Source organism: Typopeltis vanoorti, chromosome 7, assembly GCF_054136105.1.
Source record: "Typopeltis vanoorti isolate ZY-2024b chromosome 7, IOZ_Tvanoo_1.0, whole genome shotgun sequence".
Classification (NCBI taxonomy): Eukaryota; Metazoa; Arthropoda; class Arachnida; order Uropygi; family Thelyphonidae; genus Typopeltis; species Typopeltis vanoorti.
This window is the reverse complement of record NC_143555.1, coordinates 113,876,147-113,891,790: the sequence shown is the minus strand read 5'-3', so window position 1 is coordinate 113,891,790 and position 15,644 is coordinate 113,876,147. Positions and strand designations below refer to the sequence as shown.

At 37.5% G+C, this 15,644-nt stretch overlaps 1 protein-coding gene across 2 annotated transcripts in view; it reads right to left on the bottom strand.

Moving 5' to 3' along the window:
- Rcd5 (microspherule protein Rcd5) overlaps positions 1–15,644 on the bottom strand; it is a 245,474-nt gene that overhangs the window by 216,248 nt on the left and 13,582 nt on the right. For both annotated transcript variants that reach the window (XM_090395444.1, XM_090395445.1), the window contains exon 2: positions 183–255. In XM_090395444.1, coding sequence (XP_090251570.1) covers positions 183–252 — 70 coding nt within the window. In that variant the 5' untranslated portion in view covers positions 253–255. The remainder of the gene's footprint in view (positions 1–182; positions 256–15,644) is intronic.

Sequence of the window (15,644 nt, the reverse complement as noted above, 5' to 3'; positions counted from 1 at the left end):
AACCTGGATTACATGTCAGATAATACTAGCCACAAAGGGAAGAGCTTCAGATGAATTCATACTGCTTTGTTAAATATATAGGATTGATAACTGAAATGCCACCCATGGTGGGGAAAAAAGATGAAAAAAAAATTCAGCATAAGTACACTGGTCATTCTTCACGTTGTTACTTTAAAAGTTACCTGGAGTTAAAGATGTGCTAGTTACACTTGCATCTTGAGAACTGTCACTAGCTGCTGTTATACTTGACATTATCTAAAAGACAGGGAAAAAAAAATCATAAATGCTTCGATTATTGAAAAAACAATTCCTATAAAAAATTTGCTATCGTTGAAAACTGTTGCTCTAAACTATTCTTGTCAATGTTTTTAGCATCATTTTGCAATGATGCTAAAAAATATTTATAAATGGCTTTACACCAGGATCCCTATATTAATTCACTGTTGGAAATGAAGGAGCATTTTGCTAAAAAATAAGAAAATAGTCTTCAATTTAAAGAGTTCAAAATCACTGGTTTAAATGACAGAACAGCATCTGCTGTTGGCTGAGATGGAAGAGTAACTGTTTTGCTAACGACAGCCTGCAAGTTCGACATGCAAAAACTGATCATTCGAAGTAATTGAATTTCTACCTAATATCATAAAAGTAAAAAATAAATAAATAATAATAATAATAATAAACTTGATATCCATAATTTGCAATTTTATTGATGATCTGCATATGAAAGTGCTACCTAATATTGGAAAATTCCAAAAATCTATTGCTCTAATGTCTGCTATTGCAGTTTTACTGATTATTTGAACATCAAACTTTCTGCACCATCCCAAAATTTGATTATTTCAAACACATATAATCCCCACTATCAGAACCAGAGAGTGAGATTTCAAGTAATCCACTGTAGGTGACCACCACTTTGCTTATAGAAAGCCTTAAGATGCACGAAAAAGAACATATTGATTTTGCAGCAGGATTTCAGTTTAGGTTATATAATCTTCAGTCCACATTCCAGTGCTGTTGTGCTATAGATCCCAACCTTTCATGAGTACAACCATTACAATAATATATAAAATGCAGTATTTATGAATAATTAAGCATAATTTATGGTCATATATCTTTGTTTATCTATCACATCTGCCCCCCCCCCACCTCAGTCACGAAAAACTTGGTACCCTCTTCCATTCAAGATTATTTGCCTGTACAATACCTAACACTATATATGTCTCAAATCTAACCAACCTTAGAATCTTGCATCTAGAGTAATCTGCTAAAAACCTTCCTAAGAAAGTGCTTCTGGGTCTTCTGTAGACAGGGATTAGGTTAGATTAATTTCCGGTACATTTTACCGCATGAAGACTATTGGATGAAAAAAATCACAATTTATTATTTTAAAACTCTTCTAGTTTTGTGTGCAGAGAGTAAAATAAAATTACCTGATATTATAGTAACTGAGTTCATGACATGCAAAATGGGATCATTTAATAATAAACATTTAAAATAAAAACAATGCTGAATGTGTGCTGGATTATTCACAATGTATTATATGACTAGATTATAACATGAACAATGTCTGAGATCTCCATGCATGTGCCAGGATTTTGATGAAACAAGACCTCATTTATGATAATTCCTTGTTTTTGTTACACTGATTGAGATTTCTTAACATTTTCAACAACTCTTGAATGTCCTGATAAAGTAATTATAATCAATATAGGAGATTTCTATACATTGTCGCAATATTTCATTCGTCTGTTGTATGTGAGGCAGTCCTGATTTATGCTTAAGATCAAATACCATCTAAGCAAAGAAAAACCTTTATAAGGGCTTTTCAGCTGAAAATGAGTAAGCCATATGGAGATGGTAAGGTTTTCCACCCAAAAATTCTGGTTTTTCATCCCACAAAAGATAAAAACCTGCCAAAAGAATACACACAATTAACAGACATAATACACTGGCCTCACAACCTTAGCTGGTTTGGCCATAACTCCAAATAGCCCAACAGTTCTAATTTGTGTTTTATTTTCTTCTCTACTTCTTTGATATATTCAGAAATGGGTGTCTCTCCTGACTAGTTTGTTTATCCTGCACAGCACATTCCACATGAATGAAGCATTTTGTATACCCCTTGTTTTTTGAGTGGTGAATGGGGAGGTTTGAAGGCAATGTAGACTTGAGATCTTGTTTAGAAGAAGAAAACCTGCCAAAGGAATACAAACAATTAAAAGGCAGGCCTCACAACCTTAGTTGCTTCTGCCATAACCATAAATAGTCATCTGACAGTCAGAGAATGCCACCTTTACTCCTTATTTTCATAATAGCTTTGAAATCTTGTCACAAATGAGATGCAAAGGATCATATAATTCCTTTGTATTCTTTCTTTGTCTTGACTATTATTATTATTATTAAGAGAGACCTCCAAGGAATCAGGGACTCATTGAGGGTGGCCATATACATGCATCTGCTATCATACTTATTCTTGAATTCATTCACACTGTTTGCACACACAACAACCAATCCATTCCAATCACACACCACCCTATGAGAGAAAAATTTAGCCCTTACCCCTTCTTTCTTTCTTTCTTTGAGGCATTCAATCTTGGCTTCCAAGGATGCCCTCTTGTTCTTTCCCTGCCCTCTATAAAATGAAAAATTCCATTAACAGTGGTGAATGGGGAAAGTTTAACAGTCGTTTAACTGGGTGAGTGTTAAACAGAAGTTTAACACTCACCCTTGCACTCTCTCCACTATATCAGAATCACAACTGAAACCAGGAAACCATAATTGCACACAACAGTCCAAGTGAGGTATTATCAAGGCCTTGTAAAGAGGCAAAATGACAATCTTACTTTTACACGTGAAAGTTTGTTTCAGCATTGCAATTATCTTTTGAGTTGTATTTGCAATCCTTACTATGTGGCTTCTGAACTTCAACTTACTATCTACTAACACTCTTAAGATCCTAGCCTGATCAGTTTACTCTAGCATAATTCCACAATATAATACGACACTGAATATCTAATTACACCAAAGTACATGACTTTGCATTTAGTTAAATCTAACATTCATTTTCCCATTGCCACAATTCCAGCCTATTCAAATCATTCTGTAGATACGGTAATCAGCATTCCTGATTACCGTACCTACCTATCTATCTTTGCATCAATAGCAAAATGTATATTGCCTATCAAATCCTTATATATTAATTATATTATTATAATTAATTAATATATTAACATACGGATTAAATAACAATGGACCAAGGACTGATCCTTGTGGTACACCATTAGTTACCTTAAATCTTGCAGACTTTTTGATATCTGTCAGTCAGCCATCCTCTTATCCATGTTAATATTTTATAATCCAAACCCATATTCTCCAATTTATGCAACAGCCTTGTATGTTGCATTCTGTCAAAAGCCTTAGCAAAATTCAAAAGTATCACGGTGTATACATGTATCCATTCCCCTTGTCTAGTTCAATGATAACATTATTATATTATAGAATGCAAGTTGCTAAAACATGACTTCCCTTAGTAAACCCATGCTGTTCATTGCAAAGTAGAGATTCACTGTCAACCCATTTCTGAATGCGAGCCCTAACCGATTTTTCCAAAATCTTCACCACTCACCTGTCAATAGTTGGATATATATCAGTTTTTGCACTAGCCATGTGCAATTGGATTACAATACATTCTTTCTATTCTTGCAGAATCTTCCCTGTTCTGAGACTCAAATTATATAGCTTGGTCAAAGGAATAGACAGTTCAGCTGAACATCTATTACCTCAGTCCCTATTGCTGAATTCTTATTCAGTTTGCGCAAAAGTTCTAATATTTCCTCTTCATACACCTGAGTTTCTTCATTCATTTAACAGGTAGCAGTGAACTCAATGTTGCATACTCCAGGTTGATAGCTTTTAGCAAAATTCATTAGTTGAACAAGCTTTTCTGTATCTGTCACCCTCGCCCCATCCGCATTCAGAAGAGTTATTCTTTCCTATTCATTATTTCTTTTACTTGCAGAATTTCTTGTGGGTTGTCTTTAGCTTGCAAAGCCAGTTTCTTTTCATACTCAGACTCAACATCTGTACAACAATTGTGACTATTCTAGCTTGCTGCTTATAATTTTTATAATGGACATCATCCTTATGCACAGTATTCCTTCCACATCATCCATTACTTAAGAACCTCTTGCTTAATAAGATTACACATCCATTTGACTCCTGCCCTATTTATTCTTTGAACTCCAATTGAACCGATCCACTATGTAATTAATCTTGTTAGATTCCGCCTCACACCAGATGGCTTCAAATTCATTTGTTCACTGATATCATTAGCAGCACACTCCTCCTCTCCTATCCTATCATTCCTAAAAATACTGTACCCTTTACACTCAATATAAATACTGTACCCTTTACACTCGATGTTGCATAAATAGTGATTGATTCTGATAACTAAGTCTCAATAATGCCAACAATCTGAGGTCTGAACATATTGATCAAGACAACCAACACTACCCTGAGGTCCAAACATATTGATCAAGACAACAAACTCTACCCCTTTGTTTCTGATACTCCTAGCATTCGTGTATAGACATAATCTACCTGCATGTTCTTTTGTATACTCTTGTCTGCAGTCTGCATGACACAGTTGGACAATTTGCAGATCTCTATTCTTTTCTAGTGCCTTATACATGTACACATCTTTGCAGGGGTGCAATCCTAGCTCGCCTCCTCATGGTGCACCCTAGATAACGCTAAAGAGCTAAAGCGACCAGACTATCTTCTCGATCTCCTGGTTACAGTACACATAACTCAAACACACGAATTAGATCTCTTAAGGGCAAGATGACTAGGAATATTAGACCTGTTTTCTGAATTTGCCAAAGTAACATTGAGGGTATGTGTAGAGCAAAATATGAATACCTCTCAAAAATTGTATATGACAACAATGTCGACGTTGTTCTTATTCAAGAGACTCACTGTAAGGTCAGCTCCACTGCAGGGGCCGAATTCCTGGTTACATTATCATATGCACATGGCCTTGCCACCTATGTACGTAGTACCCTAAAAGTTTCCCACCTCATTACAACCAGCATTGATGGTGGCATGCATCTGATAACAACTATGATAGGGAACATAACCATTACCAACGTGTATAAAACCCCCTGCCCTCCTGTTGCCTCCACAAGGTCTATCAGTGCACAACCACCCTGCGATGCATATAGGTGACTTTAACAGCTACCACACACTATGGAAATATCTTCCAACAATGAATGAGGAGAGACTTTGACTGAATGGGCAGAAATTCACAACATGCACCTAATTTTCGATGCAAAAGATAGATCTTCCTTCAGATCAGCAGCTTGAAACAGGGAGTACAATCCCGACCTCTGCTTCGTCACTCAAGACAACAATGGACGACCATTACCTACATCGAGAAGAGTTCTCTCCAACTTTCCCTGAAGCCAACATAAATCAATTATATTAGAGGTAGGTCTGCAGGTATCCCTTTATCAGATCCATCTTGTCAACGGGGAAGTCCCCGCTGGAACTTCCAGAAAGCGGACTGGGATACATTTGCTGCCTGTCTTGACAAATATGTCCGGTGGATCCTTCCAACAAGCAATAATTACAAGAGATTCATGGGAGCTGTCTTAGCTGTAGGTAAGAAGACCATACCAAGAGGCTTCCAGAAGGAGTATATCCCTGAATGGGACGATGATAGTAATAAACTGTATCAAGAATATCTAGAGTATGGCGATCCTGACATTGCAGATGAACTCATTCACAGCCTTGACACCAGCCGACAAAGGAAATGGACTGAAACAGTAGAAAGACTCGATTTTCGGCACTCCAGTAGAAAAGCATGGAGCCTTCTAAGAAAACTAGGTAGTGGCACCCTGACTGCCTGGGAACAATCAGCTATTTCTCCTAACCAATATGCATCACATATTGTCACATCAAGATATACCACCAAGGACAAACAACACACTCTTCAAATAAAAAGAGAACTTACATATTTGAAAAATAACAGGCCATCAGACCCTTTATATTCACGACCCTTCACTCTTGAAGATATTAACACTGCTCTAATGGATATGAAACCAGATAAGGCTCCAGGTTTTGATGGAATTCATCCTGATTTCCTGTTGAAAACAGCCCAAAAAACTCAGCAGTGGTTGGCTTGCTTTTTCTCTGACATTCTCCAGACTGGTAGACTTCCAAAAGAGTTTAAGAGGACAAAAATTATTCCCATGTTAAAACCAGGAAAAACCAACAACAAACCAGAAAATTACTAACCAATCACCCTGCTTAGCACCTTATAAGTTCCTAGAAAGGCTCATCCTCAATAGAATTGCCTCTAAGATAATAGAACAAGTACCAGTGGAACAGGCCAAATTCAGAATGTGATCAGGTTCTGTCACTCACCACACATATAGAGGCAGGCTACCAACAATGATGGAAAACAGCTGTAGCTTTTGTAGATCTTACCGCAGTTATAATACAGTCTGGAGGCACAGTGCTGTCTGCAAGTTGCTTCGAGCAGTCCCATGCAGAACAAAAGCAAAACTAATCGATAACATGCTAAGCAACTGCCTGTTCCAAGTGTGTATGGACGAGAACAAAAGTAAACAAAGGACAGTGGATAATGGACTACCACAAAGGTCAGTTCTGGCTCCCCTCCTTTTTAACTTATAAGAAGTTTTGCTATGCTGATGACATTGCTCAAGCCATCAGACACACCAATTTTACTACAATGGAAGATACACTAACAAATGACCTTGCAGTCCTAGATGAATACTTCAGCAAATGGAGATTAAGCCCAAATCCAAGCAAAACAAAAGATTCATGCTTCCACCTGAACAATAACCAGGCTAACAAAGAACTCGTGGTCTACTTCAACCACAGACTGCTACGCTACAACAGATTCCCAAAATATCTGGGTGTCACTCTGGATAGAACACTATCTTTTAAACCATATCTCATTAACACAGCATCCAAGCTAAAAACAAGAAACAATATACTGCAAAAACTATGTGGAATAACTTGGGGTGCCTCAGCAACAATGCTTCGCTGCACTGCTCTTGGCCTCGTTTACTCTGCAGCTGAATACTGCTCACCCGTATGGCTGAACAGTGCCCATGTGTATTTGGTTGATGTTCAGCTTAACTCCACTATGCGCCTTATTTCTGGAACTGTTTCCGTCAAAGTGATAGAGCCCGTTCATTTGCTTCTACATAGAGACTTGGAGTGGATGAGGTGCGAAAGGCACAGTAGCTATCCGTATACCCTGATGATGGATGGAATCCAACTATCGTAGGTTACTCTGTCTTGCCGAACCATAGACTTGGGACCCATAATCCAGCTTTGAACGTAAAAGTGAACGATAAAGATGGAGCAATGAAGCTTGATCAGCACCCCACCCAATAGAGGATAGAGTGCAAAGGAGGTTCAAAGTTCTTTTGCACTTTTCTCTTAGTTGACGAATGTGTGCTAGAAATGCGAGTTTTCTGTCAAAAATGAATCCCAAGAACTTGGTTTCTGTAGTTACTGGAATAACAGTAAGTCCCATTCTTAGTTCAGGATCTGGATGATGAGTGCATTTTTGACAGAAGTGTACACAGACACTTTTTTCTGTTGAAAACCTAAACCCATTATTAAGAGCCCACAGAGAGACATGATCAATTGCTTGCTGAAGTTGTCTTTCAATTATCCTCATGTTACGTGAGTGACAGTAAATTGTGAAGTCATCAACATATAGAGCATTGTCTACAGTGGGAGGAAGCTGTTCAATGATTGAGTTGATTTTAATAGCAAAAAGGGTTACACTTAAGACAGAGCAGAGCCTTGGGGAACACCTTTTTCTTGAAGATATGGTCGAGATAGTGTACTTCTCATTCTGACTTAGAAAGTTCGCCTGGACAGAAAGTTTTTAATAAATATAGGAAGTGTTCTTTGAGACCTAGGTTATAGAGGTCTTTTAATATGCCAATCTCCAGGTTGTGTCATAAGCTTTTTCCATGTCAAAAAAAACCGAGACAAGATGTTCTCGCTTCAGAACTGCATCTCTTATACAAATTTCTAACCAAACTAAATGGTCTAAAGTTGATCGATGTCTACGGAAACCACATTGTGTATTGGAAAGAAGACTGTTGCTTTCTAAATACCAGAGAAGTCTGGCATTAACCATTTTCTCTAGTATCTTACAAAGACAGCTGGTCAGAGCAATGGGTCGATAATTATTTGCTTGTGTTGGATCTTTTCCGTTTTGGGATAGCAATGAATTGATTTATGCCAAGAATTTGGAAACTCTTTCTCTGCAAGTATTCTATTGTATAATAAGAGAGGAAGATCCATAGAAGATGATGGTAGAAGATGATGTCATCAGGTTCTACTGCACTAGGGTGAGATTGTAGGAGAGCTCTTTTTAGTTCCTCCTTGACAAATGGCTGAAGAATGTCGGTAGAAAAATTAAACATTTTTTTCTCTGGCTGCTCTTTCAGTATTAAAAATTCCGGAGAACATGAAGCTGTTGCTGAGATTTTAGCAAAAGTTTCTCCAAAAGTATCTGCAATAGCTTTGGGATCAGCAAGAACACTTACATTATAGTCTAAGGTGGACAAACAATGTGTACTATATCTGCCTTTCATTTTCCGGATTTTATCCCATACAATTTTTGGACCGGTCATTTGATTAATTGATGTAGTAAATGGGATCCATGATTGTTTTTGACTCTGACGTCTTACAAAATGTGCTTCGGCTAGAGCACGCTTGAAAGTTATTAAATTTGATGTGGTGGGTCCTTCACAATCTGTTAAATTGATGTGGTGGGGTATCTACGAAATATGCTCCATGCTCTGTGCTGATCTTTTTTGGCTGCCTGACATTCTGGGTTCCACCAAGGCTTTGGATAGACTGGAAATCGAGAGGATGTTTTTGGGATAGAGGTTGTTGCTGCTGGACAATGCATTCTGTTATATATTTTACAGCTTCATTGATAGTGTTTGACTGATGGCATCAGCATTAAATTTTGCAAGATGAGAGAAAGTGTTGCAGTCAGCCTGATCTATTTTCCATAGAGGTGTCTGTGTGGGTGAACATGATTCCTGTGAAGACATTGTACAAAGAACAGGAAAGTGATCACTTCCATATATGTTCTCTTCAACATCCCACATGAGCAGTGGAAGAATGGAAGGGGAACAGATTGTAAGAATCAATTGCAGAATATGAACGGGTTTTATCAAGATTATTATCAAGAATTTTTTCAATGATTCGACCTCGTCTATTAGTGTTGGCACTACCTAGAGTATTGTGACCATTAAAGTCACCCATCAAAAGTATGGGTTCAGGCAGTTGTGAGATAAGGTTATCAAGATCAATTTCATTTAACTCAGCATTTGGTGGTAAATAAATTGAACATACTGTAATAAGGAATCCCACAGAGAAGCAAATCGCTACCGCTTCCAGAGAAGTATTAAGTTGGACCTGATGGAAAGGAGTATGACTGCCCATTAGGATAGCTACTCCTCCATGAGCAGGACTATCTCCAGTTCTATCCTTACGTACAACAGTGAAATTCCTAAAGGTACGATCCTCATTGGGTCTTAAGTAAGTTTCCTGTAGACAGAAACAGAAAGGTTTATGTTTCTGTAACAACATCTTGATATCGTCAATATTCTGGTGGATCCTAATACAGTTCCATTGTAAAAATTTTCCTATTGTTTTGATTTTGACTTGTCTGGTTTTCGAGAGGTTGAGGGCTTATCTTTGTTAGATTAATATTTATTCACTGTTTTAGGAAAGTATGGACGGCCAGTGTCCATCTCTTCCTCTGGTAGAGTGTTCAAAACATCAAATGTGTTAGGGTCAGTTGGTATGCTTAGTTTGCTTTCAGTGGATATCGAGGTATCCATTTTTTCTGTGCAAGTGTCTGGTGGTTTATCTTTGAGTGAAGTCTCCGCCATAATTTTTTTGATAGATGAGTTTTCATTGAATGGGACCATTTTGGAAGTTGTCTCTGGAGTAAGGCCATAGGTCTTGTGATTAATGCGCTCAATAGAGAAGCGCTTGTGATCATAAAGTTCAGATATGGTGAAATTATCAAATGGCGGAATAGACATACATGTTTGAGTTGCTGTTGGCACTTCTTAACTGTTACTTTTTCAGCATAAGAGGATCATAGAACAGGTGTAATGGTGGCTAGCTTTCTTTCTGCATCCTGATATGTTTTGTTCCGTTTTAATTTTTTGTATCTCTTTTTCATCTTTCCATTTCTGACATGCACAAGAGTATGCTGGATGATCTCCCTGACAGTTGACACATTTAGCTTTTTTTTTCACAGCAAGATTTATTTTCATGCTCTTTACTACCACATCGGGCACAGGTAGTAGAACCATGACAGGCAGTTTGGGCATGCCCATATCTTTGACATTAAAGCATCTCAGTGGGTTAGGGATGTACATGCTAACAGGACAGCTGAGATGCTCTGCTTTTACAGATGTCGGAGACCTATGTGTATCAAAAGTAAGGATGATGTTCTTGGTTGAGACCAGGCGACCATCCCTGCATATCAGGATGCGCCTCACACCCGTCACTCCTTGATCTTTAAGCTCTGAACATATCTCCTCATCAGGAACATCAAGGAGATCCCATTCTGATATCACTCCTCTACTGGAATTGAGTGTTCTGTGAGGTGTTACTGCAATTTGTATTCCACCCATCGTTGTTGTTGTTGCTCTCAGTAGTTTCTCGGAATGTTGTTTGCACATTGTTTCCACGAGGATATCACCAGAATGCAATTTCTTGACAGTTTTGGGAGGTCCTGCCAGTCCTAAGCCTTTTTGGATAAAGAAGGGTGACATTTTCCCAATTGGTTTTTCACCTGTTGCATGAATGATTAAAAAGGTTGGTACATTTATGTTAGTATCCGATATCTTTTGTTTCTTACTTCTGTTTCCATATGCTGTGTCTATATTATCAGTACTTGGTTGGGACTTTGTTAGGGTCCCTGAAACATTTGAGGATGAAGAATTCATATTTAAGGACTTTTTAATTTGGCGCCACAGCACGGAGCCACACATGGACACCCACTACCCTGCAAGCAAAGACTGCGCTCAGGAGTGGAATGCCAGGGCTACCCTGGACGCTATACCGGTGTTGCAGTAAGTCTCTCACCACATGGTCCAGGGTCGGGATTTACTGCAACACTGTTGACCCTTGCAGGCAAGCCCACTAGCCGACTGGTCCTGGCTGGGCCATCCAGGACCACCCGGACCATCCAGGACCGTCTTGCCAAAGCAGGGACCAAAGTAGTGCAAGACTATCAGGATCCCCCTTTCCAGATGTCCACGGATCACACCACATGGCAAACATGGCGGTGGGGCGTTGGATTCCAGTGATGGAAAACGGATAGTGAAAAAGACTCAGGAGAAGTAGAACAAAGAAAAAGAGGAAGAATGAAAAGGGCCAGTACCATCACTGGGAGGTCCCCTCCAAGACGAACAGGTGCCCCACATGGAGGGTAAAGCTACAGATACTTTCATTTTGTAATAGTCCTATGGTTTCTACTCTTGGTACATTAATAAATAGGTTTTAATGGTTGGTTGTTTCAGATTTACAGATGAAACTAAGGCTATTACATATGTAAATTCCATATATTCTTAAAGGTTATTCACTTCGTAGAGTGAACAGGTTAATGATCCAGATTACTAGCAGGTCATGTGGTCATGTGTTTCTACTACTATATTCTTGGAGAGGGAGATGAAAGATAATTTTTTTACACAAAAGTTCATTTGTCTCGCTTACATACAGAGTCATCAGCTGTGTGAGATATTAAGGGAGAAGAATATGAGATGGATGAATCTCCATCTATGGCCTCTACTATAGGACATAGTGATATATCCATTTTTGTGTATTTTTTTGGAGTTCCATAAATATGCAGAATTTATGGAATCTGCCACAACCTAACACAATACAATCAACAATTTCCTTAAATGCATTATCAACTAATCCAGAGATATCGAAGAATGCCTTGCTTCTAGACATCCATTACTGATGTAGAGAAGGCAGGAGGGTGTAGTAATCCTCTGTCTTCTTAGTACTTATTCACTTTTTTTTTTTTTTTTGAGCTGTCACTTATTTTAGAAGAGGATAAAGATCAAAGAGTACTTTCTCTTTCCTCGTTTACAGTCCCTGCTTTCCATTTTGCTTCAAATGTGCAAAAAAACAGTCAACAACCTAAAATAACCTAAGAAAGCTATATGTCAAATGTAGCCAAAATTGGTAAAACAAGATGACATAGAGAGGTGTCTGAAAAGAAAGCACCCAACACTACAACTCCCTTTAAGTTCAACTGGGATGTATTTTTCACAGGACCTGAAGCAATATTAGAAACACTATATGCCCAGTGAGCATATACTGCATGACTACCACACCTTGTTGGAATGGTGGAGCTTACCTACCTCAATGATCCAGAGTTATGGTGGTGGGAGCATTGGCTCCTAGTATGGCCACCCTACTCCTAGTAGGTTCGAGAGAAATGTACACAGACACTTTTTCCTGTTGAAAACCTGAACCCATTACTAAGAGCCCATAGAAAAACATGACTGCTTGCTGAAGTTGTCTTTCATTTACCCTCATATTACGAGAGTGATAGCAAATTGTGAAGCCATCAACCTATAGAGCATTGTCTAAAGTGGGAGGAATCTATTGAGTGATTGAGTTAATTTTGATATTTAGTGATTATTTTGTGATAATTTTAATGATAATTTTGCTGTTTAGTGATTGAGTTAATTTGCCATCGGTAGCTAAGCAATTAGGTAGGATCTTGTTGGAGATAGTAATATCAGCAAACAAAGCAGCACAGCCAACACAGGTATCAGTTCTTGAGCCATCAGTATAAACAAGCAAGAAATCATTGCTCTGTGTGCATTAAATAATTGCAGATAAACAGATGTAGTATGAAACTTCTGCTGTAGTTGACAAAATGAGAGGTTGCAGGATGGAGTGCAAACGGTCGTGGAGGGATGTTATGTTTGGTGTAAGCAATGTTGTCAACATTCATGCCAACAGTTTGCATAGTCTCTTTAATATTCACATAAAAAGGATGTATGGCAGTCTGACATGTGTGATATTGAGCTTCCCAATGCAGAGAAAAGAGACTAGCCCATGTAGAATGATCTGGAAGAGACTTTATCTTTGGGGCATAATTAAACATTTTTGAGAAATGTAGAGACACTTTTTCCTGTTGAAAACCTGAACCCGTTACTAAGAACCCATAGAGAAACATGATCGATTGCTTGCTGAAGTTGTCTTTCAATTACCCTCAGGTTACGAGAGTGACAGTAAATTGTGAAGCCATCAACATATAGAGCATTGTCTACAGTGGGAGGAAGCTGTTCAGTGATTAAGTTAATTCTGATTGCAAAAAGTGTCACACTTAAGACAGAGCCTTGGGGAACACCCTGTTCTTGATGATATGGCTGAGATAGCATACTTTCCACACTTGGAGAGTTTGCTCAGATAGAAAATTTTTAATAAATACAGGAAGGTGTTCTCTGAGACATATCTCCAAGTTTCTAAATCAGGGGTGGGGAACCTTTTTAGTATCAAGGGCAAATTGCTAATTTAAAAACTTCTGCAGGCAACTGGTAAATTTTAACTATTATATATAGTGTATGTAGTGTGCAATATATATCTTACCAGACATATGATGATCGTATTATATGTAACATGGCTATTTTTGGTTTTGTGTATTTAATTATTTCAATTTAAATAAATTTAATTATAATAAATTTAAATTATTATAAAATTTTATTTACATGTATATACGAGTACATCAGCAAAGGGGCAAATTGAAATAGACTCGCAGGCGAAATTTTGCCCACGGGCGAGGTGTTCCCCCCCCCCCACCCCTGTTCTAAATGAATGAATGAAGGGAATGAGTTGATTCTGATAGCAAAAAGTGTCACACTTAAGAGAGAGAGAGAGCCTTGGGGAACACCCTGTTCTTGATATAAATATAGGAAGATGTTCTCTGAGACATATCTCCAGACTCTTTGTAACAAGCTTTTTCCATAACTAAAACCAGATGTTCTTGCTTCAGAAATGCATCTCTTATACAAGTTTCTAAATGAACCAAATGGTGTAAAGTTAAAGGTTGTCTATGGAAGCCACACTGTGTACTGGAGAGAAGATCGTTGCTTTCTAAATATCAGAAGTCTGACATTAATCATTTTCTTTAATACTGTTTGATTTTTTCCTCTAATATTATCAAAGACCACTGGTCAGAGCAATAGGTCGATAATTATTTGCTTGTGTTGGATCTTTTCCTGGTTTTGGTATAGCAATGAAAAATTACTTATTATATAACTCTTCCTCTGCAAGTATTCTTTTATATATTAACCCGGCAGAGTTTGTGGTTGAAAAAATTGCAGCTTAGGCAGCATGCAATCCAAGAGATACATTCATTACTAGTATGTGCTGAAATGCAATAAAACTTAAAAAAAAAAAACACTGCAAATATAATACATGATGGTTTATTTATTTTCAGTTACAATCTAGAAATTATTGAACAAAGAAATATAAAAAATAAGAATTTTTGTTACAAAATAACACAAACATGGATAATGAAAGAAAATAAAACTAAACAAATGCATTTAACATTAATTAATTAGAATCTTCAATAGTTGGATTTACAAAACGGTCATAACAGTCATCGCAAACAATACTGCTATACTCAGGACATAAATACTTTTTACAACAATTGCAAAAATGTTTTAATAAGCAACTTGTTTGGGATGTATAACACATAAAACATCTTTTCTGTTTGTCAAGGGAGTTGTATCTATATCGTCGTTAAAATTTCCTTCAGATTGTGTCTGAAACAGATGCAGTTTCAGGTGTAAAGGCTTATGCACACATGTAGAGATTTCTGAATATCTTGTTTTTTGTTCTGAGACTAACTGCGTTATGAGATTTCTAATAAATATTCTGAGCTGTATTTTCACATTGTTGTTCAGCATATGAATAGTCTGCGCATTTATTACTGCAATATTCAAAATTGTGTAGAATATAACCTAAGCCATCTTCTGGTGTTCCTGGCTACATTATATGTACCAATCATTTGGTACACACGGACTTAGTTCGATTGTAATATTCTAATATGTCAGACTTTTGGGAATCTAAATTCATGGTGTTATCAAAGTGCATACTTGAAACTAAAATTATATTTTTTCCCTTTTTTTTGGTATATGAGATCTTCTTATTGTGCTATCTTCTATCGAAGATCAGCGACCATCTTGGTGAACAAACTGCGCTTTTGTGCTAATCTGAGCAGTTGTGCACTGCTCTTTCCTGTCCACATCTTGATGTTGTCAAACCATGATATTCTTTTTTTTCCTCTAGTTCCTTTGCCATCAATTCTTCCTACCAAAATAGTTTGTAGAAGTTGGTATTTGCTGTTTCTCATGATGTGGCCAAGATATGATGTTTTTCGTTTCTTGATTATTTGTACAAGATGTTTAGCTTTGCCAATGGATTTTAAGACATCTTCATTGGTAATTTTTTCTGTCCATGATATCTTTAGCATTCTTCTGTATAGCCACATCTCAAAGGCTTCGATTTTCTTGATGGTTGTCGCCTTCAAT